The sequence below is a fragment of the Penicillium vulpinum genome (genome assembly GCF_028829585.1).
Source record: "Penicillium vulpinum strain IBT 29486 chromosome Unknown utg000001l_segment0_segment0, whole genome shotgun sequence".
Classification (NCBI taxonomy): domain Eukaryota; kingdom Fungi; phylum Ascomycota; class Eurotiomycetes; order Eurotiales; family Aspergillaceae; genus Penicillium; species Penicillium vulpinum.
The window spans coordinates 551,980-575,284 of NW_026643241.1; the positions used below are offsets into that span (position 1 = coordinate 551,980).

Below are 23,305 nucleotides of genomic sequence, written 5' to 3' on the forward strand. Positions count from 1 at the left end.
GTTGAACTTTTAACCAGACCAAAGAGGTGTGTATCAAGGCTTGATCTTAATACTGGTTTCAGATCTAATAACCAGCGAAATATGAATAGTGTGTCATATAGATAGTTAACTAACAAACAAGCGGTCTTACGGAATACTTCTTAATGACACAGTCGGCAAATTTGACGAGGCTTGAACCCCAATGGGCCGCAATTTTAGTGAAAATCGTCGAAACCATGTTTCAAAGATTTCGGTCGTACCATTAACGTCTAAGAGCTGTCATGAGACGAAGTCCTTTCAATCCCAGTCGATATCTAATATGAGTGAGACGCATCATACAAAACACCATAATACGTCCGCTTCCCGTAAGCGAACCAGAGAATTGCCGGTACAATCACACCAGCTGCAACCACGAGAATTGTATACTACAAAAATCATTAGTTCAAAACTCGAGTGAGTAAAGGAGATAAACAAACTCACATTCATGTTAGTTGCCGTGACAGGCAAAGAAGAAGGGAAGGACAGAAATATGACCAGATAAATAGACCACAGGAAAGCAACCCAGTTTATAAGCTTGCTCCAACGGCCGAGTGTGAAGGGTCCCTTTGGGAGGCTGCAGTGTTCCGAGCCGTATATGAGATATAGGCCGATGGGCAGCGCGTAGGTAAGAAGGATAACTACCGTGACACCAGAGTTGAGTCCGTAGAATGCCGTCTCGTTACCAATGTAGATCAAGGCGAGCAAGCACACTGCGACCCAGTCGATGAGGATAGCGTTGATCGGCACATGCAGAGTCGGGTGGATCTTACCGATGACACTAGGCAGGCCACCTTCTCTGGCGAAAGCCCACGTTAAGCGAGACGTAGCCGCGAAACAGGCTGGACCGGAAGACAAAAGGTTGAGCGCCAGGATAGGGATAGTGATGCCGATGGTGGCACCCATGCTGCCATTGGAGACGTTGTAGATGAGCTGAACGAAAGGACTCAAAGCACCAGCCGGCCCATTTACAACGCCGTCAATGTCCTGGACGCAGAACATGAGGGAGATGACCCATGGGAACGTCAATAGACCTGTGAGAAATACACTCCCATACACTGCAGAAATGTCATTAAACCGATGTTACGTCCCCCTTGACTTTCTCACACTTACTTGTCCGTGGTAGGTCACGAGCGGGATGCTTCATTTCTTCAGCCATGTGCGTCGACGAGTCCCACCCAATCATGCTGAGTGCACTGCTCATAATTCCGATAGACCATGCAACCTAAACATCTGTTAAAAAAGAATTGTGGAGATATATGAACAAAAGTCTTACCCCGTTGTTCCACCCAGTGTAGTTGGTTTGATCGGTGAAGACCCATTCCGCAGACTGCTTCTTTTCGACCACAACGAGCAGATAGATCAGGCTGAGCACATAACCAATGAGATGGAAAGCGATGCCAACGTAGGTTGAGTAATGCAAAATCTTCGTGTTGAGGAAACAGCCAGACATGTATACGGTAGATAAAGCCATCAAGATCTGGTAATTGTCAGTTGAATATTTCTTCTTCTTCCGATGTGATGGGATCTTACTAGGGACGTGTACCATCGCTCATGAACATAGCCATCCTTGAACAAAACTAGGTATGCCTGCACTTGCATGACATTTGCAAAATTACCTGCTACACTAATAAGAATCCAGCCCCAGATAGTCATCCATCCAGCAAACCAGGACACGACACGCCGGGCGTTTCGTGGGGTAAACTCAGCAGCGTAATGGTACTGTCCGCCAACGGTGGGGATTTGACTTGAGAATTCGCCAAGGCACAAAGAGATTAGGAATGCTCCAATAGACGATACAAAGAAACCCCAGACCATACTAGAGCTGCCTCCCGAGCTAAGGGCCTGCGTCATGGTTGAGGTCAGAGCCTCCCACGTCGTACTAGTACAACAGCACATGAATAACAGCGACCAGAGACTGAAGTTTTGCTTCATCTCTGAGGGAATCCCAGCGGTGTTCTCGAGCCCAACATCATTCTCGATTTTGGACTCATCATCGGCTTGGGGGACCTTTGCAGCTTTCGCCGCAGTTGCGTCGCGAGGCATATAGAGTAAACTCCAATCCGACAGTGTAAAATTCGGAAGCTCAGCACGAGATAATGGTACAGGATATACTCTGAAGGAAGTTTGAGATGGTCATGCAATAGGATTTTTCGACGCAACTCAGGCAATCATTATATTATACTCAGGGGCGATTCAATTAGGGTTAATATCTTCCGAGGATGTATAAAGTAGGTGAAACTCAGCACAAGTAGATATGGATGGATACTACCCCGCAAGATAAGCTCCAATGCTATTTGAACATATTGCGCTTCAACTTTCCCAATTGGGAATAGAGATCTGCCACATTGTTCTAGATGACTAGATAGCCAAGGCTGATTTTACGAAAAGCCAATACCTGGGGTTACCACCATATAAATCTTGCCACTCATATATTTTTCCATAATCTCAAATAAGGCGGAAATATCTAGGGATGTTCGGTGACTACTATAGGTCAGGTACACATCGCGTTTGTGGAATTAGGCCATCGCCACGACGATACGGGAGAAACATATCACTGGCCTACGAAGACGTAAAACTAAAGCATAATCGGTAAGCAGGTCGTCATTGTAAGCGGCCTCGGGAATGGCCATCCCTCCCCAAAACTTGTCTATGAATTGGCACTTATCAATTCGACTGCCTACTATGCCATCAATTCGCGCCCAAAGCTCTAGTGATTCAACAGAGCAAGATGGTGGGATCTTGTTAGCTATCCAGGTTATTAAGAAACAAGAAATCCGCAATATTTCTCTCGCTGCTTATATATTTAATATGCCGCGTTTAACGCTCCGCCGTCGCCTTTGTAGTGGCTAACATCGCCGTCTCTCACATAGCAGCTGGGTGTCATTCGCTCTATTGAGGATTATCGTGGGATATGTATCTTTTAGTGTAATGTACCTTTCGTGCTCATTTTTTTATAAACGAGAAAAGAGAAGAAAGAAGGTGATTGTAAAGTAGATAGTTACATAGTCTAGATGTATAAGATAAACAGATGCATGCAGCAGCTATACAAACTTTCCGTCCTTCATACCTTTTTTTCATGTACAAAAGCGTGAACCTTTTAGTTATACTACTTACTTCTCCCCCTCCCTCTGCCTAATTATGATGGAACAGTCTTTAGTTGGTTACTACTGGTTTTCTTACAGTAAAATTTTTTTATCTCGCTCTTGGAAGACCTGATCGCTACTTCTCGAAACCCCAGCTAAACATAATCCGCAACAAATGATCAATTGTATGCAATCAGTGTATTTTACTGAATAAAAATGAATTGATACTCCGATAGGGGGAATCGAACCCCCGGCTGCCGTGTGAGAGACGGCGATGTTAGCCACTACACCATATCGGATGATTATGAAGATTTACGCTGTTAAGTTTATGTTGAGCCTTATGGTTTAGCGCACTTGGTCTGCAGATCCTAGCATTAGAGCGATTAGCTTGCATGGCAACCACCAGGACCTATCTCGCCCCTGCACTCTTATTCAACAGTATTCTTGTTCGAAGCATGGGTGGGTGCCTCAGGCATCCTAAAAATGTTGGAGCAAGTGGTATTGTAAAGTAGGGGGGTCCAATGAATGGGTTTCAACTCTCTGTATTTCTGTATCGGCTTCCGGGTACAATTTAACGTATTCGGTAAGCGAGCGGCGGACGCAAGCGAGTGGCGGACCCCACGCAAAACGCGTCCATGAATTAGCACTTAGTTAGTTCAACCACCCACTATGCCACCAATTCGCTCTCAATCCTCTACAAATTTAATAGAGCAAGAGGGCAGGCTTTTATTAGCTATCCAGGCCTTTAAAAATCAAGAAATCTCTTCAATTTGTGAAGTGGCGCGCCGTTTTAGTGTGCCCGAAACTACCCTCCGCCGCCGCCTTAAGGGGGTACAGAGCCGCGTGATTTGTCGCGCAAATTCCTCTAAATTGACGGAAATTGAAGAGGAGTCTCTTCAAAAATGGATTCTCTCTATGGATTCTCGTGGAGCAGCCCCCCGGCCCTCTATGGTACGAGAAATGGCGGATCTTCTTCTTCAAAAGCGTGGAACTACCCCGGTTCTTTCGGTTGGCGAAAAATGGGTATATAACTTTGTGAAACGACATCCTCTTCTCTCCTCCCGATTCTCGAAACGGTACAATTACGAACGTGCAAAATGCGAAGACCCTAAAATCATTAGGGAGTGGTTTGATTTAGTTCAAAAGACGATTCTTCAATTTGGAATCGATCCCGATGATATTTACAACTTCGATGAGACTGGTTTTGCAATGGGATTGACTGCAACTGCAAAGGTTATTACGAGGAGTGAATACTATGGTCGGCGTTCACTTTTACAACCTGGAAATCGAGAGTGGGTGACTGCTATTGAGTGTATAAATGCTTCGGGCTGGGCCCTTCCTCCGTGTATGATTTTTAAAGGCAAAGTCTTTATTGAATCATGGTTCGACGGCCTTCCGGGGGATTGGCGCTTCGAAGTTAGTCCTAATGGCTGGACCTCTGATGAAATTAGCTTTCGTTGGCTTGAAAAGCTCTTTATTCCGACTACTTCTTTACGTACGAAGGGGAGCTATCGGCTTTTGATACTCGACGGTCACGGAAGTCATTTAACGCCTAAATTTGACGCAATTTGCGAGCAAAATAAGGTGATACCAATCTGTATGCCAGCGCATTCATCTCATCTTTTACAACCTCTGGACATTGGTTGTTTTGCGGCATTAAAACGTATATATGGTCGGATGGTTGAAATCAAGATGCGGAACGGGATCAATCATATTGACAAACTTGACTTCCTCGAAGCATACCCCCTTACACGAATTGAAGCTTTTAAATCGGAGACTATTAAGAATAGCTTCGGAGCAGCTGGTTTAATACCATTTGCACCCGACCGAGTGATTTCAAAGCTTAATATTCGACTTCGAACCCCAACCCCCCAGCTAGCCGGGGTAGTGAATCAAGCCGGAATTTTACTCCAAAAACCCCCTTTACGGAGAAAGAACTACGTCGTCAGGCTTCATCAATTAAAGCCTTACTTCGTACAAGGTCTCGAAGCCCGCCTAGCCCGTCAGATCGTGCATTAAACCAGCTTGTGAAAGGCTTCCGTCTTACAATGCAAGGTGCTATCTTACTCGCCAAAGAAAATAAGGAATTACGCGCCGCCAACGAGAAGCAGAAGCAAAAGCGTACTAGATCCCGGAGGCAAATACAGGCAGAAGCAGGCCTTTCAGTACAGGAAGCTTCTCAATTGATTACTGAGCCGGTGGAAGCAATTAAAGCACCTCCCTCCCCTCTACGAAGAAGCCCTTCGCCGGCTTTACAACCACGTACGCGGGCCCCACCAAAGTGCAGTGGTTGTGGAGAAATAGGACATAAGATTAATAGATGCCTAGCTAGCTAGATGATTTCACTGTATTTAATTTAATGGAGTTTTGGTTGACATATTTATATTTGAAATTAATGCATTGGTTGGGGTCCGCCACTCGCTTGCGTCCGCCGCTCGCTTACCGAATACGTTATATAAAGCCTCGATTACATAATATTAATTACAAAACATGAAGGATTAATAAATCCTCCGGTATGCCGGGCTTTATGCACCGACAAAAAACCTGGGGTCACATGACTGTTTCTCTCCTTCTTCCCCCGCTCTCAGTCCTCTTCTCTTTTCTCTTCTCTCTCGTCCGCGCCAGTGTTGTCAGTGATCAGGCTAGGTAGACGCATTCCAGTCTCTGATTCTCCGATCCTTCCCTCTCTCAGGTTACGGGCCCGAGTCTTCTCTCAATTCTGCTCAGATCTGCTAAATAACAGTCCTCACAATGAATGTATATATATGATGTGTCTGAGGTAAAGAATGGACTGACAACGCCCTCAAAAGGACAATTGCTATTGTTGTTAGTTAATGGGTCAAATGGACGTTATCAAGTGAACTTTGAATACGTGGGAACGTAAATTCGGGAGAGAGTTAAGAACTGCATAGTGAGCTTTCGATTGATGATATGATGGACGCGTAGTTTCAGAGGGTTGAATCTAATCTGAGAGCTCCTAGAAGCTTGAAAAAGCATTTTGGGACGACGCAGAATGGCGATCACGTGTGGGTGAGGTTGGGTTGGTTTGTCAGGGAGATTATACCCTGTTTTCTTCCAGTATTATGTACATGTTATATTCCGACAGTAGCGATCTGGGGGCTGGCTACAGGGATGAAATGGGTTTCTGTCAATTATGACCGCCTTGGGGGCTTGGTACAGTCCGCAAAACCTTCCAAGGCAAGTCTTCGTAGTCTTCGTACAAGGCTGGAGTTTCCATGGATCCATAAGTACCAATTCAAATCCCATGGATTTCAATAAATTTGGCATCCTCATTTAAACTACGGAGTAGCCATTAATCCATTTAAAGCTAAAAATTCTAGAAAAACCATGTTAGATAGAGAATCGGTAAATCTATTTATATGCCTTTTTGATATTTAGTGTACCACCCCTCAGCTTCAATTACAGCCCTTACCCGGCGGGTCATGCTTGAAATCAACCCATCAAAGTAATCCTACTATCAATTACTTCTTAAAATATATGGTTTCAGGTAAATCAGTGCTCTGGTTGAGTGCCTAAGAAATTTGTATCTCGAAGTTGGGAAAATATATATTGAGGAGTAGAACACTATGGGATCCGCCCCCCCCCCCCCCGGCATGTTGAAGCTAATCTTGCCGGATCGGGTCCTCCAAGGGTTTCCCGCGTGTAGGGCGCTGACGGTGTGGTTGTATCTAGGACTCTGAAGCCCTCAATGGTGTTGGGTCATGTGAATATGACTCCGGTCCCAGGACTGAAGTAGTAGATACTATTTTGCTCCCTCGTAGTTTCTCTCTCTCTCCTCTTTTCCTCAGAAACTCTTTAGCCAGATAGCCCAATACATTGTATTGCTCTCTCTCTATAGTTTCATCCCCAATGTATTGAAAATGGGATGCCAGGAGATACTAAACCTAATTAGGATCGGCCACTGTGGACAATAGTCTGCGACGCTCGATGAGGCTTCTCGTTAATACTGTTACAGTAGATCATACGGAGTAGTGAGGAAATTTAGATATACCAAAATATTCATTCCACCAAGGTATACCTAAAATTCAGGTTCCCATAACGAGATTATATACATTTATCTGATTAACATAAAAATTTGTACACCAAAAAAGGTCCGAATCTGGTTTACCTATCTATCTATAACTTCCTCACACTACATCAATCCCTCCAATTTCTATCCAAGCTTTAAATTGACTAATTTTCCGAGAGTGTCGCTGCTGCTTGACCCGACGCCAAAAATGACAGGAACAGATAAAGAAGGAAGGCTATTATTGTACGCAATGAGCGTACAAAAAACAAATGCGAGACTCCGATAGGGGGAATCGAACCCCCGGCTGCCGTGTGAGAGACGGCGATGTTAGCCACTACACCATATCGGATGGTTGTTGAATAAGTCGGGCCGAAAAGATATTATCGGGATCGGGGGTATGGAGTGGAGTGGAGTGGGCCTCGCCCATTTCGATTGGTTGACTTTCAATGGTTGTTAGGGCATTCCAAGACTACGGAGTAGTTACATGTATGTATGTACATATTTTGTACATACTAGTTGCATATCGTACCTGGCTGGCACCTTGAAGATCAATAATCTATTCACCGTATAGGGGGCAACAAGTGATTGTATATCGCAATAGTATGATAGTACTTTTCGATATTTATTTATTGTTCGAAAACAAGGGTTTGATCCATTGATCAACTGACCATCTTTCCTAATACATACTACAAAGTATATTCATGGATACAACAATAGAACCATGACCGAACATAATCCTAGCGGTATCCCAGGAATCCCATGAAATGCTCTATCTAATCTGCGAGATGGTCTTTGGGCTGTTCATTCAGACGTCGGTCACTATGATGTCTTTTTTTGGGTTGTCCCTAGTTATACGTAGAAAGATCCTGGTCTACATATGCCTTTTACCTCCTCCGTATAGGCATAAAAAGACATTCAAAAGAACTTCCAAAAACAAATCAGAGCCCCTCACTCTTATCACTCTTATCTTATGTACCTACATACATATGTACATAGGTAGCCAAGTTGATTACATGTACATATGTGGATCCATTTAGTTATAGGGCTAGTTATAATGGAAAAAATGTCAAGGACAGAAATTGCATAAACGGCCGAATTCCTGTCAGTACTACAGCCAAAAGGATCAAAAGATGCAAATAATTAATATGCAAGACGCCATTTTAGTCATGTCCGTCAATTCGAACTAAAAAATATTCCTCTGACTCGGGATCGAACCGAGGGCCTCAAGATGACTAGTTCTATAAAGAACAGGCAATTACAGTCTTGCGCTCTTCCAGCTGAGCTATCAGAGGAGTTGATACGATATCTATGCGTGTTTCAAAGTCTCATAAAGTTGAAATCATTTTATCGGCACAGATTGGATTTTGTTATCGAATTCGCTTATCAGTATATCAGAACATTGACATGTGAAACTGGAGATTTGTTAAACTACTATTTTAGTTGTTTTTCCCCCAAGGTTGTTCCCCTTTGATCCAGATTTTGCCCTAAAACCCTACTAGTTCACATATACCTGGGAAATGCCAGCTGGAAACCTCAACTCAGATCATCCCAGTGTCAATGGAGTACTCAGGATTTGCTATTTTCCCCATCCCGGCATCGATTCGGCGTCGACTACCCCGCCTATATTCTTCCCGGGCCCTGCCAAAGGCTACCGAGTCAAGCGGTGATCAGCGCCACGGACTGACCTCTTCATCCGAACCTCATCTGCTCTATCACAGTCAATTCTCTACATCAGTAACACCCGAGCTCCAACGGCCTTCCACAGCTAGCGATGACTCAGTTTCGTTTGACTCTGGCTCATGGGGATCAGGTAGCCCCCAAGAGGATATGGGGTCCCCGACGAAATACGAAACCGAGACTGGGCTGCGATGGAATCGAGTCGTACCCGGTGAGTCCTCTGGGAATTGATGTATACAATATTAATTGCACCGCTTTTACTGACGGGTTCACGTTCGTAAAGCGTTCAATCTTCTCCGCAATGCAGGATATGAAGCCCAGCAGCCGCAGGCTGATGACCGTCTGGCTCGTTCTCTCTACGTCAACGCTCTGGTTTACCTTCTCGATGCTTTACCTTCAGACCTGACCGATGAGGAAACTTCCATGCTTCAGCGCCATATCCCAGAGCCGATTAAAGTTGGGTTAACAACATACCCCCGGCCTGGGTATATGGACGGCACGAATCATAAAATAAGCCCCCAGCCAAGATCATATCTGCATAAAATTCTCGCCTCGATAATTGTACAGCTGTTCATTCTATTGCGGTTCCTTCTACCATATGCAAAAGTGCTATTGCGCCAGCTGTATGAGTATGAGCGGACACATCGCATTACTGAGCGCATTGTGACTACTACATTGGAGGCAGCCGACGGGTTGGGAAAGGGAAGTGTTAATATTGGAGCTGCTGTTGTCAAGTTCAACGAAGGGCGGGTTGGTGCTGCTATCTCAAGTTTCGCAGCTTGGTGGATGGAAGGTGTAGCTGGGGGGATATATGAGGGAGTTGGTGAGGGGATGATGCATTTGGGTCTTTCGGGGAAAGAAATGGATTTTGATAGACTTCATTTACAGGCAAAATGAGTATGTATATAGATCACACACATGATTTAGATCAGATTATATCCTAATGAGAGCAATGATTGATATTCATGGGGTTTGGAGCACCAAAACAATAGAAATCTAATGCATAAAAGCTAGGATTGCTCAATCTTTGGTCGCAAAGTCGAGAGCAGCATGAGAGAGAAGCCGTGTTGTGTCGACAACCTCGATCCCGCAGTTTTGTTCTGTGAGAACAAGCGGCAACTCGGTACAACCAAGGATAACACCATCACATCGTGTAGCAAGCTCCTTAGCAATTTGCACCAAATCGCTTGTCGTCTTTTCCAGGAATATGCCATTGATCAACTCATGTAGAATTGCATCCATGATGATTGCCTGGTCAGTGTCAGACGCATAGACCGCAGTCATGCCCCTCTTTTGTAGTGGACCATTATAGAGACCATTTTTGACAGTCCAGGTTGTGCCTAGAACTCCAACGCTCTTAAATCCTTGCTTTTTGCAGTGATTGGCAGCGACATCGAGGATACTGAGAACAGGGATGTCTGATTGGGCCACAATCTCGTCAAAAACGATGTGTGGAGTATTGGCACTGATTATGGCGAACTCCGCGCCAGCTTTGGCGGTGCGATTGATCGAGTCGGTTATCAGTTTTACCAGGGACTGGTTGTCACCAGACTTGAGTGCTTGTTCCAGGTCACCGTAGACAGGGGTGTGGGTGACGATTTGAGGGTAAGCAATGCCCCGCCGCGCTGCTTCTCGTCCAATTTCTTGGTGGGCAATGACCCCACCTTCAATGGTGGGGATACAGATTCCAATGGTTTTCATATTGGCTATTTCAGATGGTCTTCTTTGAGCTAGAAGAGTGGGAAGGTATACAGAAACGGGTTGTGTCCGATGGTCTCCGCGCTAGAGAGCTTTATATATAGTATTCGCATAAGCTTGGCGAAATGGATGGATGTTCAGCCCCAAAGAAACACATAGACCAAGGCTTGCAGATCCATGTCTATTAGCCAGTCACTTAAGAATGATAAAAACCGCCAAACTCTTGACTCACGTAAAAAATTGAAACTTCCAAGCCCTTCAATGTTCAATGTTTGGGGGTCCTGAGGATGTAGATCGGCGATAAGCAATCGATAAGCTGGGCGCCAACCCCCGGATGTTCCCAACTTCTTCCTCTGCTCAAGTAGACATGTCGACCTCCAAGTTGCCCCGCATACCTTCACTTCGAAAGCAGCAGCTCCACCTGGAATTGTGAGCCTTTTTACTCCGCGTAGGCGAATCTGTGTACTGACTTCCCCATAGCGCGAGCTTGAGACATGCAGCACCACCAGGGGTTTATGTGAGCCTCGCGCTGGGGGACCCGACACTCTGGAATGGAGTGATTTTTGTTCGATCAGGTAAATTCAAATTTATTATTTACCGTGCCACGTGTCGACTAACTCACAGTCTGCAGGTCCCTATGCTTCAGCTGTCCTCCGATTCCAACTCCGCTTTCCAGATACATATCCCGACCTTCCTCCTCTAGTCACCTTCGCGACCGACTTGTTCCACCCATTGATTGTACCTCTCACTACATATACCTTTAGCACTGGCTCGGCAAGTGACAACCCCGTCAGCGCAACGGACGATGAACGATTACCGCCCGGCGGATTCAGTCTGCGCCATGGATTCCCTCATTGGTTTGGTAGGGCAAAGCGAAGCGGACTACCATCAGGGAATACCTCACGGAATGTAAGCGGTACTAGTGCAAGTGCTGCATCGATGGGACACGCAAGCTCTGCCGACCCGCTTACAGATGGCGGCGATGAATCGAACGCGTCAAACCCTCCAGTGACATCGGTGGCTAGTGAGGACAGCGATGTAGAAGCGCCACGCTTGGCGCAGGCACCTGCTATGGATCAATTTACAGAACGAAGGAATGTCGTCCCAGTGTCGGAGATATTGGACTATATTCGGTCGACGTTTGATGACGAATTGGTTTTGGATTCGCTGCCAGTCGAGGTTGCAGGGAACACGGGAGCATGGCATGCATGGCAGGCACATCGTCGAGGGGGCCCTCGAGGACAACTGAAACAAGGAACTCCTCAAGCTCGGCTTCCCGGTGATTGGCATTGGGATGGAATTTGGGCTAGGCGGGTGAAAGATGAGATTGAAAACTCTCATTCTGAGCCAATGCTGTTTGGGGGTGCTGCTCGTGGGGCGGTGGATGAAATGGTATGTGACCCTTGATTTCCCAGTCTTGACTTATACTAACCACCTTTAGATTCGGTTTTCGCGGCTGGATGATACGACCATGAACTCAGTCAGGGAAAAGATGGCCGCGATGGCAGAGAACGAGATATAAGTGCTATGCAATATACCCAAATGCTACTTTTACCTTTTTTTGAAAGTATTTTTTTCTTATGGACTTAACCTTCAGAGAATTCCATGGATTTTCTGTCCAGAGGCCGTGGAAATGAGATGTCGTTGCCATCTTAGTCGTCGGCCCTGGAGTGGGCAGGAGCATATGGTCTTCAATGTCCTTTACTTCCTCCATTTCTCCTCACATCAATTTATTCGAGCAAAATGACCTATAAGCTATCATATGATACCAAAAGCTCAGCTTTAATTATTGCATTGATCCTCGTTCCTATCGTTGTTCTCATCTTCGTTGTTGTCATCGCTCTTGCGTGTTCCAATTACTGGAGCATCCATTCCCTCAAAGAATTGTGCCTGTCGTGCCTGTCGTGTTTCAGTTTTTGGAAACAGCAGAGACGCAAGAAGATCCCATCAGACTCAGAGGCCTCTCCCGTCCCCCACTCGAATTTGACCCGTACGACAGAGGCTTCAGACATTCGGATTGAGTTTGAGCCTCCTGTCAGGAATAGGGAGCATATCTAGATATCGGGACACCATGGAGAACGCTCCAACTACGCCAATCACTGTGCTCAAACGCCGCACCACATGCATAACATCTATCCATAGGGCGAACTCAACATCTAGCTCTCTTTCGAGCTTATCATATCCACAGATCCCTTCTCGCCGTTCGTCCCTTTCTGCCAGCGGGGAATACGATCCAAGCGAACTTGCGACATCAACCAGAACCCCGTCTCTTAGTGATAGCCTTTACAATATCGATGTGGTGAAAATTCGTGAGGACCATGCAGCAGCTTCTCGAGGTATCCGCAAGACTGGCCTTGATGCAAAGGAAGACCCATTTATCGACCAGGTAATTTCTGTCGTGGCTTCAAGAGCTTTGTTTTTGCTGATATTTTCCTTCAGACACCACACCGCCATGTTGGTTCTCGAAGAGGACTCACGACTCAGAGTGGATATCAATTGGTGCCGCAACTGCTTGTTCGCTGGAGCTCCGGATCTTACGGCTCTATAGAGCCATGTCTGTCGCCGAAGTCAGCATCAACTTCCGGCGCAATGGAACCACCAGCACATTCCGTCCCACAACACAAATCTAGAATGGATAGTGCCCGGGCTTTATCAAACATGTTGCGGCATGGGTCATCCGGATTACTTTGTCCGTTGGTGCTTCCTATTGCGTTTGCCAGCATGAGATCTTACGCGGGGTGGCCATCTGTGAGCACCGATTCGATGTCTGTATGGGCGTCGGTAAATGTATCTGCAGATGTTGAGCCAATTTCTCTGCCTGAGACCTCGAGCCTTGCACCCCTTGACATTATTATACTTTTTGACAGCTTGTGAGTTGACCCCGTTGGTTTACTCGTCAATGAACACATATTTTTACTGACCATAAAACAGGCAGCAGTCTTCTGTTAGTCTTTTGACGCCAATGGTCCTGGCATCTTCTGTGCTTGCTTCGAATTTGGCCATCAGCAGTGACAGAATAGCCGTGGCATGTGTTGATGGGAGTTCTAGAAACGGGTTTGAGCTATTACTTCCGTTGGGGTTCCACTCATTCGAAACATTGAAGCCTGCTCTGAACGCCTTCTCCCTCCGCCAGTTGAAGAAGAAAACCAGGAGATGCGCTGATGCAGGTAACTCTATTCGACAGGCATCTCGACTCTTTTACTCTTCTTCTAGAGCAGCGTTTTGTCATCTGGTATTCATTTCCGCATGTCCTCCAGAAAATCTGTTTATATCTGGCGTGGACAGGGCTATTGGTATTCACACAATCTCCCCTCAGCGTTGCTTTCCTCTTGGCACAGTAGACCATCCACTTGGCTGGCACATTTTCTATGATGCTGATGCTGATGATCCGCGATCCTGCGAAGTTCATTTCATGCGAAAGGTCTCCAAAGTCGTTCGGCAGCTCCGTACCGGTCTCAGTCCTGGAGCCTTATCCAACTTGAAACTGTTCGTTGATCAGGGCTACGGATGTTGGTTTGAGTCGGCAATGGAAGACTGCCATCTGGCGCGGCTACGACCAGGAGAGACCTGGATTTTCAAAGTGAAAATTGGTGTGCCGATCGAGTTTTATCGGGAAACTCAATTGACTGAACAACCCATGCTCAAAGATTTGATCAGGCAGATCAACACTGTTCTAAAAGCATATTCTTCTCAGCCGGCTGCCCAGCATGTTCTAAGTGCCCGCCTTGAGCATCAGCACTCTTTGCTCCCAAAACCGCATAAAATTTCTTTGGACACTCATTGCACCATCTCGCGCACCCAGGGCGTACCGCCCCGTCCTTCTGGCGATTATCGCAAGGCTTCAGCGCTAATGTCGTATGAACTGGATGATGATACGATCAGTATCAGCTTGGGATCTGCAAGCGAACTCAGTTGAGATCAACTGTTTGTATTTGTTCTTTTGGAGTAATCACGCTATTTTTATGGCCTTGTGCTTGATTTGCTCCTGACGGAATTGAGTTATGCTTTGTATTTGTACCTGTTTAGGAAGGCTCTCTCTTACTCTTGAAGTACCAATGAATGGAAAATTTTCCTTGTGTTTCAATCCAGTACTGGAACTGGGTATAGCATAAACATGAAGCGTACCTATGTATAAATAACCACCAGAATTCTTTCTAGATACCGGCAAAGCTCGACAACATAAAGTATTAGATGCGAGGATAGACATTGCCCGTCACCCGCCATGTCTCTTTGATTAAATCCGCACATTTCTCTCCAATTCCATAAGCCGGCATCTGGGTATGTCCTCCATGCAATGTAGGCATCACACTGCAATCAGCAACTCGCAGCCCCGAAACGCCTCTCACCTGCAATTTCTCATCGAGAACAGCCATGGAATCATTCTTCTTCCCCATGGCACAAGTTCCCGCCGCGTGGTAGCCTGTCAACAAAGTATTAGTAAACCACAAGGCCAGATAAAACTCCAGTACTCCGCCAACTCACAAGTAGTCGCATGCTGCTTCACATACGGAACCCACTCCTCCCTCGATTTATAAGTATGATGCTTCAAATTCGGCGGCCAAGACCCCTTAACGATATCCTTAGTCCCAGCACCCTGCATAACAACCTCATTCCCAAACCGACAAGCCTCACTAAGAACCAGCAGATCAAGCGGATCAGCCAGATAATTACAATCAACAACGGGGTTCGCCGACGCATCTGCCGATCCAAGCACCACCGAGCCACGAGACTTTGGCGCAAAAAGCTCTGCAATCATAGAAAATGCATGCTGGTTATTAATCGGGAATTGATCGTATTGCTTGGGACCACCGTAACACTCTGTGGTGAAAAATTCGATGTTTGGCTGCTGTGGTGTGAGGCCCATGGGATCACGTCCTGCTTTGCGGGGCGCCTTTTTCCAGAGAGGCTCGTCTTTCAGTCGGTCATCAAGGCGCGCGAAGGCGAAACTACCGAAGGGGAAGCTGGATAGGAAGCCGGTTTTCTTCTCTTTCCACTGTGCGTAGGTTCGGTCGAAGTTGTCATTGTGGTAGACGTGGTGGTCGTTTGTTAGGCCTTGCTTTTCGGTTTCATAGAACATGAATACGATCTAGAGCGTGGAGTGTTAGGATGATTCATGTTGGTGTTAATTGTTGTAGGGATTACTGACGAGGTGGTCGATAAGATTCTTGCCCACACCTAGAAGATTGACCAAAGATGGAATATTGTGTTGTTCTAGCTCTGCCTTGGGGCCGATGCCAGATCGAAGGAGGATTGCAGGACTGCAGTAGGCGCCTGCAGAGATGATGATCTCTTTTCGAGCGTAGTAGATACTAGAGGCACCATCTAAATTTTGGGTGACTACGCCAGAAGCGCGAGTCTCATTTCCCTTCTTGCTGAAGATGATTTTGTCGACAGTTGTATCCGTCTTGATGGTGATATTCCCACGGTGGTTCTTTTTGGTGACAAAATCCGCGCCGGTTGTCCGCATGCCCTGATACACTGTTCGAGGTACATGGCCACATCCTTGCGCAACATCGCCAGTGCTGAACATGTCATGATGCAGGGGCATGCCTTGTGAGACATAAGAGTCGAGCAGGAGCTGTGAGATGGGCGCTAGATCATGTGGCTCTGTGTGAAGAGGACCGGAGTATCCATGACTCTCTTTATCGGCTTGGAACCATGGCTTCGGGTGGAAAGTCTCCGACTACTCGTGTTGTCAGTACCTGTTCACTTAGGTACCGGCATCAATATCCCCGTGGAATCATGCCGCCTACCTTTCTCATATACTTGAAGAACTCTTCTCCACTCCACCCGTCTAGTCCCCAGTCGTCATAGTCCTGCTTATTGCCACGGATACAAAGTGTTCCATTGCACCCGCTGCATCCTCCAAGAAATCGGCCGCGACTCAGCTTCACTTGGCGGTTGTCAACTCCCGCCATTGGAGGAGTGACGAAGTTCCAGTCGGTCTCGGCATCGAAGTTGTTCGACCACCTGATCAGTTAAAAACGATATATCTATCAACTAGGCTTTTATAGCTCACCCGCCGGTCATATGAACATTTTCTAGGTCCTTGTTATGCTGTCCAGCTTCCAGCAGCAAGATTCTGACCTCGGGGTTCTCAGCTAGACGTCCAGCAACCACACAGCCAGAGGTTCCTCCTCTACTTCATGGTTAGCAAGGTTATAAGTTTCTCTGGATGGGCATCTTACCCGCAGACAATATAGTCATAGGTATCCTCAATTCTTGAAGCCATGGTGTATATTTCAGATCACGATTGTATAGAGATGCCAAATGAAAGATTACTCGCGAAAGACATAAAATTTAAGCCAACTTGTCACACCGTACTTTTGAAATAATGGAGCGGAGAGGATTCCGCATAGCATCTCCATGTTGAGGACCAGCAGGGCAATCTTACCTGTTTCTGTAAACAAATATTGGAGATAAGCCCATTCACATACCTTAGAGGCACGGTCCGGTGAAAGGCTAACAGTAGCCAACGTGTAATTGGTCCAAATAGGTGTAGAGACGGCTGAAGGCCCCAGATTGTGGAGTTTCGCGGAATACGAGTCCACTTTCCGTCTAAGGGGGCACAGTATGCGACCCTTATTTGGCATCAACTTACCCCCGCGTATCGGGATAGCGATCACTGGAGACTTTGATCCTATTGGATTTTATTAGTAGAAAATTTCCCATCTACGCGATTTTGTAAATATACATTTATAGGCATCTTAAAAAATACCCCAAAAGCCCCAGTGGCCGCTACGCGTTGCGCTACACGTGGATTTTCGTTGATATCCGAGGTCAAAAGCGGGATGGTTCCACCTTCCACCATATATTGTATATGAGTCTGATAATCTATTGAGATGCCGAGAAATTTGCCAAAGTAGGGGCCTCGTCCTGGATGGTTTGCTTTCCCCACACCGGATCCCCATCATCATCGAACTCAGCCCACTGGAAGAAAGAACACCCTTCCTTTCCTGGGGTAAGTCCTCCATGGCACATCCACATATATCTCCCTCGCGTCTCATGCTTACGTTGTACACACCGGAGAATCGTGTGTTCGCCACACTTGCAACGTGGCGTGTAGCGTGGGTTTAGAGTATCACGACACCAACGATATGTGATATTGATACGTCTGTTCCCGGAGATCGGATGTGGGGAGATGGTTTGAGCTGGAGCAATAGAGTGTTTCCACTCCTCTTGCATCTCTGCATGCATAACAAGGAGAGAATTGTGTGGAAGATGGATTGAGATTTGGCCTTGGGCGTCAGCGCGTGCGGCTGACGAAGTCTGGTTCCGTGTATAATTTGAACCTGGACTAAGCTTATTGATGCCAAGATCTTCTCCTTCTCCTTCTTCTTCTTCTTCTTCTTCTTCTACAGTCTCGTCTTCATCTCGAGGCACTATCCGACGGACTCGGAATTCACGTGCCACGCCCAAGCTCAAGCTTCCTATCACCGGGTGGGGTCCGAGGTAAGTGAGTTTGTCAGAGTGATATCCCACGCTTTCGGTCGGCCCGTCGTAGCAGTTGACAAATGCTGCATTGGGCCGCCACTCTTTTGGTGACTGATATTTTAACTTCTTCCCGTCCGGATAAACGTCTCGAATTCGTTTGTTGATCTCGCTGTTGACAATCTTCTGTACTTGGCGTGACACTGAACGTAGCTTTGGTGTTGCCTGGCGTACATTTGACCGACTGGTGCCACCATAAGTGTATTCTGAGGTCTGTTGACGGTGCTCTTCGGGTGTAGAGACGTACACAGCATATGTGTGGGGACTATGGACAGCGCGGTTGAAGAGTTGAAAGTCGTACCGAGAAAAGTGTTTCGATTCATCAAGTAATTCAAGGAGAAGTGCATCTGCTTCTTTAGCCGGTAGGAAATTGTGAATGATAGTACAAGGTGTGTAGGCGGCAATATCCTCAGGCGAGTAAAGATGTAGTGTTTTGCCTTTCTTTGGAGGTGAAAGGTTTTTCTTTCTCGCGTGCTCATGCATGGGTCTCATACTCCCATCTTCAGATGTTGTAAAAACATGTGATGAGAGAGATGTCTGGATGCCGCATAATGAGGCAACAGCAGTTCGTTTTTTGCTCGCGGGTGTGCCTGCTGTAGCGTCTTTTGTAGAGAGGAGTTCAGCAACATTCTCTACAGACCCTTCACAGGATACGAGTATATCCAATAGTTCATCCTGTTTGATAGCCGGGAAGAGAGATAGGAGTATTGCTAGCTTGGTATCAGTGGTGTCTTCGCAGGGATCCGATGAGTTTTGCTTGGGCTCCTCGCTTGCATTCGAAAGCCGTGGACGCTTTCTAGATATGAAAGTATCCATTGTTTCAAGTCTCATTTTTTGAGGCTCTGAAAAGTGATGGATGGATGCCTAGGTGACCCGATAAGCTCGTGAACATAATCAGATAAAATGTTTATCGGCACATGATTGCCGTGGAAGTGACCAATCAGATCACGGTGTTATAGATGCAGGGCCACGGCTTTACTCAGAAATGGATACTCAAGGATATCCAAAGACCACACTTAAAAAAAAAACCTCTAAAAAGGCTCTTTGTAATATCATAGGTCAACCCCTGGAATAGATCAAGTAAAGAGGGTGGTATTGACTAACCACGTTCGTGGTCGAGAATTGGCTTCATACTCCATAGACAAATTGAACATCGGCTCGGAAAAAGAAATAAAGTTAAGGGATAAGTGTGAGGTCATTATTATGGCTTTTCGGTTCTCGCTCCTTCCAGACTTTATTCTCATCCTCATTCTCAAAGCAGGTTTACCTGCGCAACCCCCTATTGTATCCCCACCTAGGCGTGAACCCAAGCGTTTCAAATACCATCATCATATTGAAATTCAAAGATGCCACGTTGGAAAGTGCCTAGCAGACTGTCTCTCCAGAGCTATTGCTATCCTGACGATGGAGAGAAATTTCCTGCATCCAAAGGCCAAAAGATCCCATGCAGACCGGATTCGAGCCTACCTCCCACTCGTCACAAAGAGAAAACGAAGAAGCAAAAAATGAAGGAAAGAAAAAGCAGAGTCATGATACCTTTAATTTTAGCGCTCATTTCCCGAATCCGAAGAAAACATCCCACGATATTTTCTCTAGAAGATAGTGTTCTAAGCAATGTATACCAACGCCTTTCCCTGGTCGACCGAGCCTGTTTATCCCTCAGCTGCAAAAGACTCTACAACTTGTTTGGCATGGATTTAAAAAAAAGAGAGTTTGATTTTCCACGACTTTTACAAATTCGAATACCTATTCTATGTGTGAATAGTAGAAAGGTGCCACGAAACAAACTTCTTCTGCGACTTGAGAATGGCCGCTGGAGATTTTGCGGGAAGTGCTTAAAGCTCCATCCACGAAAGGAATTCAGTGAAGCTTCTCTCCAGTATCCAGCTCGAGGGAGGTCTTGCACGAAATACGCTGGTATAGTTGACATATGCCCGTGCGCTGCCTGGACAATTCGTGAACGAGGGCGTATCGTGAAACTCCTTAAATCACCTACTACCACGGCAATATCTCAAGCCCAAATTGGCCCATTCAAATTCGATCGGACTGGCGGGCCTCATTTAAGCCATAGCTGTTTATTGCTTGATACATATAACTACAACGCTCGAGTCAAGATGCGTATATTTATCGACAAATCTGACTGTCTAGTCATACATGCTCGGTATACGATGAATTTCTCCACCATCCAGGGTTTTCTCAGAGCTGAGCCTATCTTTCACTGTCCTCATGAGAATCTTAATTCTCCCACATATTGGAACTTGTGCAATCGAGTTTGTCCACAATGTCCACAATGTCGGACTTTGATTGATAGAGAAACTACATTATCTCAAGGGTTGAAAAATGCTCTGTTCGACGTGAAACGGAACCTGGGCAGCTGCGAATGGCCTGCGGATTCTAGTTGGCTCTCTAACTGCCGTCTTACTGGGGATGGGTTTTCGCGCAATATCGGATTCTGGTAAGTGCATATATAGAAAGCGGACTGCCCGAATCAAACTTATTAATAATATAATCATAGGCTTTCTTCACAGCGACTCCAGCAAGAGATGGAGGATAACTATAGTAAATGGCTGTGGGAATACAAGCGAGATCAACGGCTCCAGCGAGAAGAACATGCCTGCATACAACGCTACCAGAAACGTTTGCATCAGGAAGCGTACCAGAGAAGGCAAACAGCTAATTCCATAGATGCGGCAATTTTACAAACGGCAATTAGCTAATGTTCAAGAACTGAATTTTGTTCTATATGAGCACAGAGGGAAGAAGGAATGGAGAATGAGAAATTGCACTGCTTCATTAGAGGCTCTTTTCTCATGACCAGGGAGGTTGGCTGATCTAACTCAAGGGCTTTTTGTTCTCCGTTTTATTTTCAACAACGGAATCGTTGAAGCGCAACGGATGAAAATTCGCTTGTTATTTTTGCTCCGGAGAAAGGAAATAAAAAGCACCGTGGAAAAGAAGTGTCAAAAAAGGGGGCGACTTGACAATAATAATGGTGGCTGAGATTTATAGCTAAAAATAGAGCCCTGTATTGCTTCTGAAGTAAAAATTGAAATGATACGCTGTATGTATGATGTATCTCCGAGCACGCGTGTCAATTAGTAAAAGGAAGAAGAGAAATGGAGGCCAAAACACTGGGTCTCAATAGAGCTTTGCGATTTCTTTTGAAATGTCCTTTGAGATGGTATAGAATGTGTCTCATTTCTCTTCCTACTGTCGTAGCTAAAAGGATAACTAGAAATAGCAAATTGTAGACTGACAGCGAAAAGCACAATTTCTGTAGAATGAACAACGTTTTAATTTATAAAATGAGGATATTTGGAGTATTGCTATTGAATAAAACTTGATCTAGTACTATATATACCTTTGATATGTAAATTTGATTCGATGGTAACTAACGTATTTCCCGGGCGAGCTGCGCACCCCACCCAACCTATTAAATTTAAACATATTTATCTCAACCGAAACACCATTAAATTAATTCAACTAATTAATTGGTCTATTTGGATATATTTCCCTTCGATACCCTAGCAATCTATATATTCCACACCCGCGGGGGGGGCCGAGTACGTGGCCGAATACCCGATTCTATAGAGGTGCTAGGGCCGGGGGGGGGGGGGGGGAGTGCTTCACTTGCTTCCTGTTGCTGTATAATTAATACAGAGACTTCTTCGACTGAGAGACCTTCTTCAGAGGGTATATACCTTCGAGATCTAGCCCGCTTTTGCTTCTACTTCTCGTTTTCAGCGCGTAATTCCTTGTTTTCCTTTACTAATAAGATAGCACCTTGTATTGTAAGACAGAAGCCTTTTATAAGCTGGTTTAATACACAATCTAACGGGCTAGGTAGGCTTCGAGACCTTATACGAAGTAAAGCTTTGATTGATGAAGCCTATCGACGTAGTTCTTTCTCTGTAGTAGGTATTTTTAGTGTAAAATTCCGGCTTAAATCGCTCCCCCCTACTTAGAGGGGGGGTTAGGGTTCGAAGTCGAATATTGAGCTTTGATATCACTTAATCAGGTGTAAAAGGTACTAAACTAGCTGCTTTAAAGCTATTCTTAATAGTCTTTGGTTTAAAAGCTTCAATTCGTGCGAGGGGGTATACTTCGAGGAAGTTAAGTTTATTAATATAATTCACTTAGAGCCTTATTTTTGTCTCTACCAGCCGCCCGTATAATCGTTTTAATATAGCAAAACAGCTAATATCGAGAGGCTGTAAAAGATAAGAGGAGTGCGGAGGTATACAAATAGGTATTATCCTATTTTACTCGCAAAGTTTATCGAATTTTAGGGTTAAATAACTCCTGTATCTATTAAGAACTAGCAGCCTATACCTTCCCTTCGTACAAAGAGAAGTACTAGAAATAAAGAGCTTTTTAAACCAGCGAACTCCTATTTTATCTAAAGTCTAACTATTAGGACTAACTTCGATTCGCCAGTCGTTTAGTAGGCCTTCAAACTATAATTTAATAAAGACTTTACCTTTAAAAATTATATACAGAGGAAGCGCCTAGCTAGACAAATTTATACACTCAATAACAGTCACCTATTCACGATTTCTAGGTTATAAAAGTGAACGCCGGCCGTAGAATTCACTCCTCGTTATCACCTTTACCGTAGAAATTAATCCTATCGCGAAACCAGTCTTATCAAAGTTATAAATATTATCGGGGTCGATTCTAAATTGGAGGATTATTTTTTGAATAAGATCAAACCACTCTTAAATGATTTTTAGGTCTTCGTATTTTGTACGTTCGTAATTATACCGTTTCGAGAACCGGGAGGAGAGGAGAGGACGTCTTTTAACGAACTCTATAACCTAGTTTTTACCGACTGAAATAACTAGGGTAGTTTTACGCTTTTAAAGGAGAAGATTGGCTATTTCTCGAACAGTAGAGGGCCGGGGGGCTGATCTACGGGAATCTATAGAGATAATCTATTTCTGAAGAGATTCTTCTTCAATTTCTGTCAATTTATACAAATTGGCGCGAGAAATCGCGCGGAATATAGTTCCACGAAGACGCGCCCGGAGGGTTGATTCGGGTACGTTAAAACGGCGCGCCACTTCACGAACTGAAGAGATTTCTTTGTTCTTAAAAGCCTGGGTAGCTAATAAGATCCTACCCTCTTGCTCGGTTGAATTTCTAGAGGATCGGGAGCGAATTGGTGGTATGGTGGGTGGTTGAAGAAGAAAGTGTTAAATTAATTGACACGTTTTAGGTGGGGTGCGCAGCTCGCCCGGGAAATACGTTACGTATGTATGTACATTGTAGTCATGAACAAAATGATTCTTAAAATATAGAGCTGTCC

At 45.4% G+C, this 23,305-nt stretch overlaps 8 protein-coding genes across 8 annotated transcripts; 4 read left to right on the forward strand and 4 right to left on the reverse strand.

Moving 5' to 3' along the window:
- Window positions 1-293: 293 nt before the first annotated feature.
- N7479_000207 (uncharacterized protein) lies at window positions 294-2,061 on the reverse strand (the record flags this gene model as incomplete). Its single annotated transcript, XM_057247905.1, has 5 exons — window positions 294-404; window positions 460-1,073; window positions 1,129-1,240; window positions 1,292-1,495; window positions 1,549-2,061. 5 exons carry the CDS (start codon window positions 2,059-2,061, stop codon window positions 294-296), a joined length of 1,554 nt encoding a protein of 517 aa, XP_057112337.1.
- A 6,627-nt stretch (window positions 2,062-8,688) lies between these two features.
- Window positions 8,689-9,705, forward strand: N7479_000208 (uncharacterized protein; the record flags this gene model as incomplete). The annotated part of the gene is made up of 2 exons (XM_057247906.1): window positions 8,689-9,019; window positions 9,092-9,705. The coding sequence occupies 2 exons, from the start codon at window positions 8,689-8,691 to the stop codon at window positions 9,703-9,705; spliced, it is 945 nt and encodes a 314-aa protein (XP_057112338.1).
- A 123-nt stretch (window positions 9,706-9,828) lies between these two features.
- On the reverse strand, window positions 9,829-10,509 carry N7479_000209 (aspartate/glutamate racemase family protein; the record flags this gene model as incomplete). The annotated part of the gene is made up of 1 exon (XM_057247907.1): window positions 9,829-10,509. The coding sequence occupies one exon, from the start codon at window positions 10,507-10,509 to the stop codon at window positions 9,829-9,831; it is 681 nt and encodes a 226-aa protein (XP_057112339.1).
- A 364-nt stretch (window positions 10,510-10,873) lies between these two features.
- On the forward strand, window positions 10,874-12,028 carry N7479_000210 (putative ubiquitin-conjugating enzyme; the record flags this gene model as incomplete). Its single annotated transcript, XM_057247908.1, has 4 exons — window positions 10,874-10,935; window positions 10,987-11,081; window positions 11,138-11,898; window positions 11,948-12,028. 4 exons carry the CDS (start codon window positions 10,874-10,876, stop codon window positions 12,026-12,028), a joined length of 999 nt encoding a protein of 332 aa, XP_057112340.1.
- Window positions 12,029-12,249: 221 nt separating this feature from the next.
- On the forward strand, window positions 12,250-12,564 carry N7479_000211 (uncharacterized protein; the record flags this gene model as incomplete). The annotated part of the gene is made up of 1 exon (XM_057247909.1): window positions 12,250-12,564. One exon carries the CDS (start codon window positions 12,250-12,252, stop codon window positions 12,562-12,564), a length of 315 nt encoding a protein of 104 aa, XP_057112341.1.
- A 13-nt stretch (window positions 12,565-12,577) lies between these two features.
- Window positions 12,578-14,422, forward strand: N7479_000212 (uncharacterized protein; the record flags this gene model as incomplete). The annotated part of the gene is made up of 3 exons (XM_057247910.1): window positions 12,578-12,892; window positions 12,946-13,376; window positions 13,438-14,422. The coding sequence occupies 3 exons, from the start codon at window positions 12,578-12,580 to the stop codon at window positions 14,420-14,422; spliced, it is 1,731 nt and encodes a 576-aa protein (XP_057112342.1).
- Window positions 14,423-14,693: 271 nt separating this feature from the next.
- Window positions 14,694-16,738, reverse strand: N7479_000213 (GMC family oxidoreductase; the record flags this gene model as incomplete). The annotated part of the gene is made up of 6 exons (XM_057247911.1): window positions 14,694-14,926; window positions 14,989-15,592; window positions 15,653-16,189; window positions 16,260-16,476; window positions 16,526-16,645; window positions 16,695-16,738. 6 exons carry the CDS (start codon window positions 16,736-16,738, stop codon window positions 14,694-14,696), a joined length of 1,755 nt encoding a protein of 584 aa, XP_057112343.1.
- Window positions 16,739-17,340: 602 nt separating this feature from the next.
- N7479_000214 (putative CUE domain protein) lies at window positions 17,341-18,813 on the reverse strand (the record flags this gene model as incomplete). The annotated part of the gene is made up of 1 exon (XM_057247912.1): window positions 17,341-18,813. One exon carries the CDS (start codon window positions 18,811-18,813, stop codon window positions 17,341-17,343), a length of 1,473 nt encoding a protein of 490 aa, XP_057112344.1.
- Window positions 18,814-23,305: the final 4,492 nt, after the last annotated feature.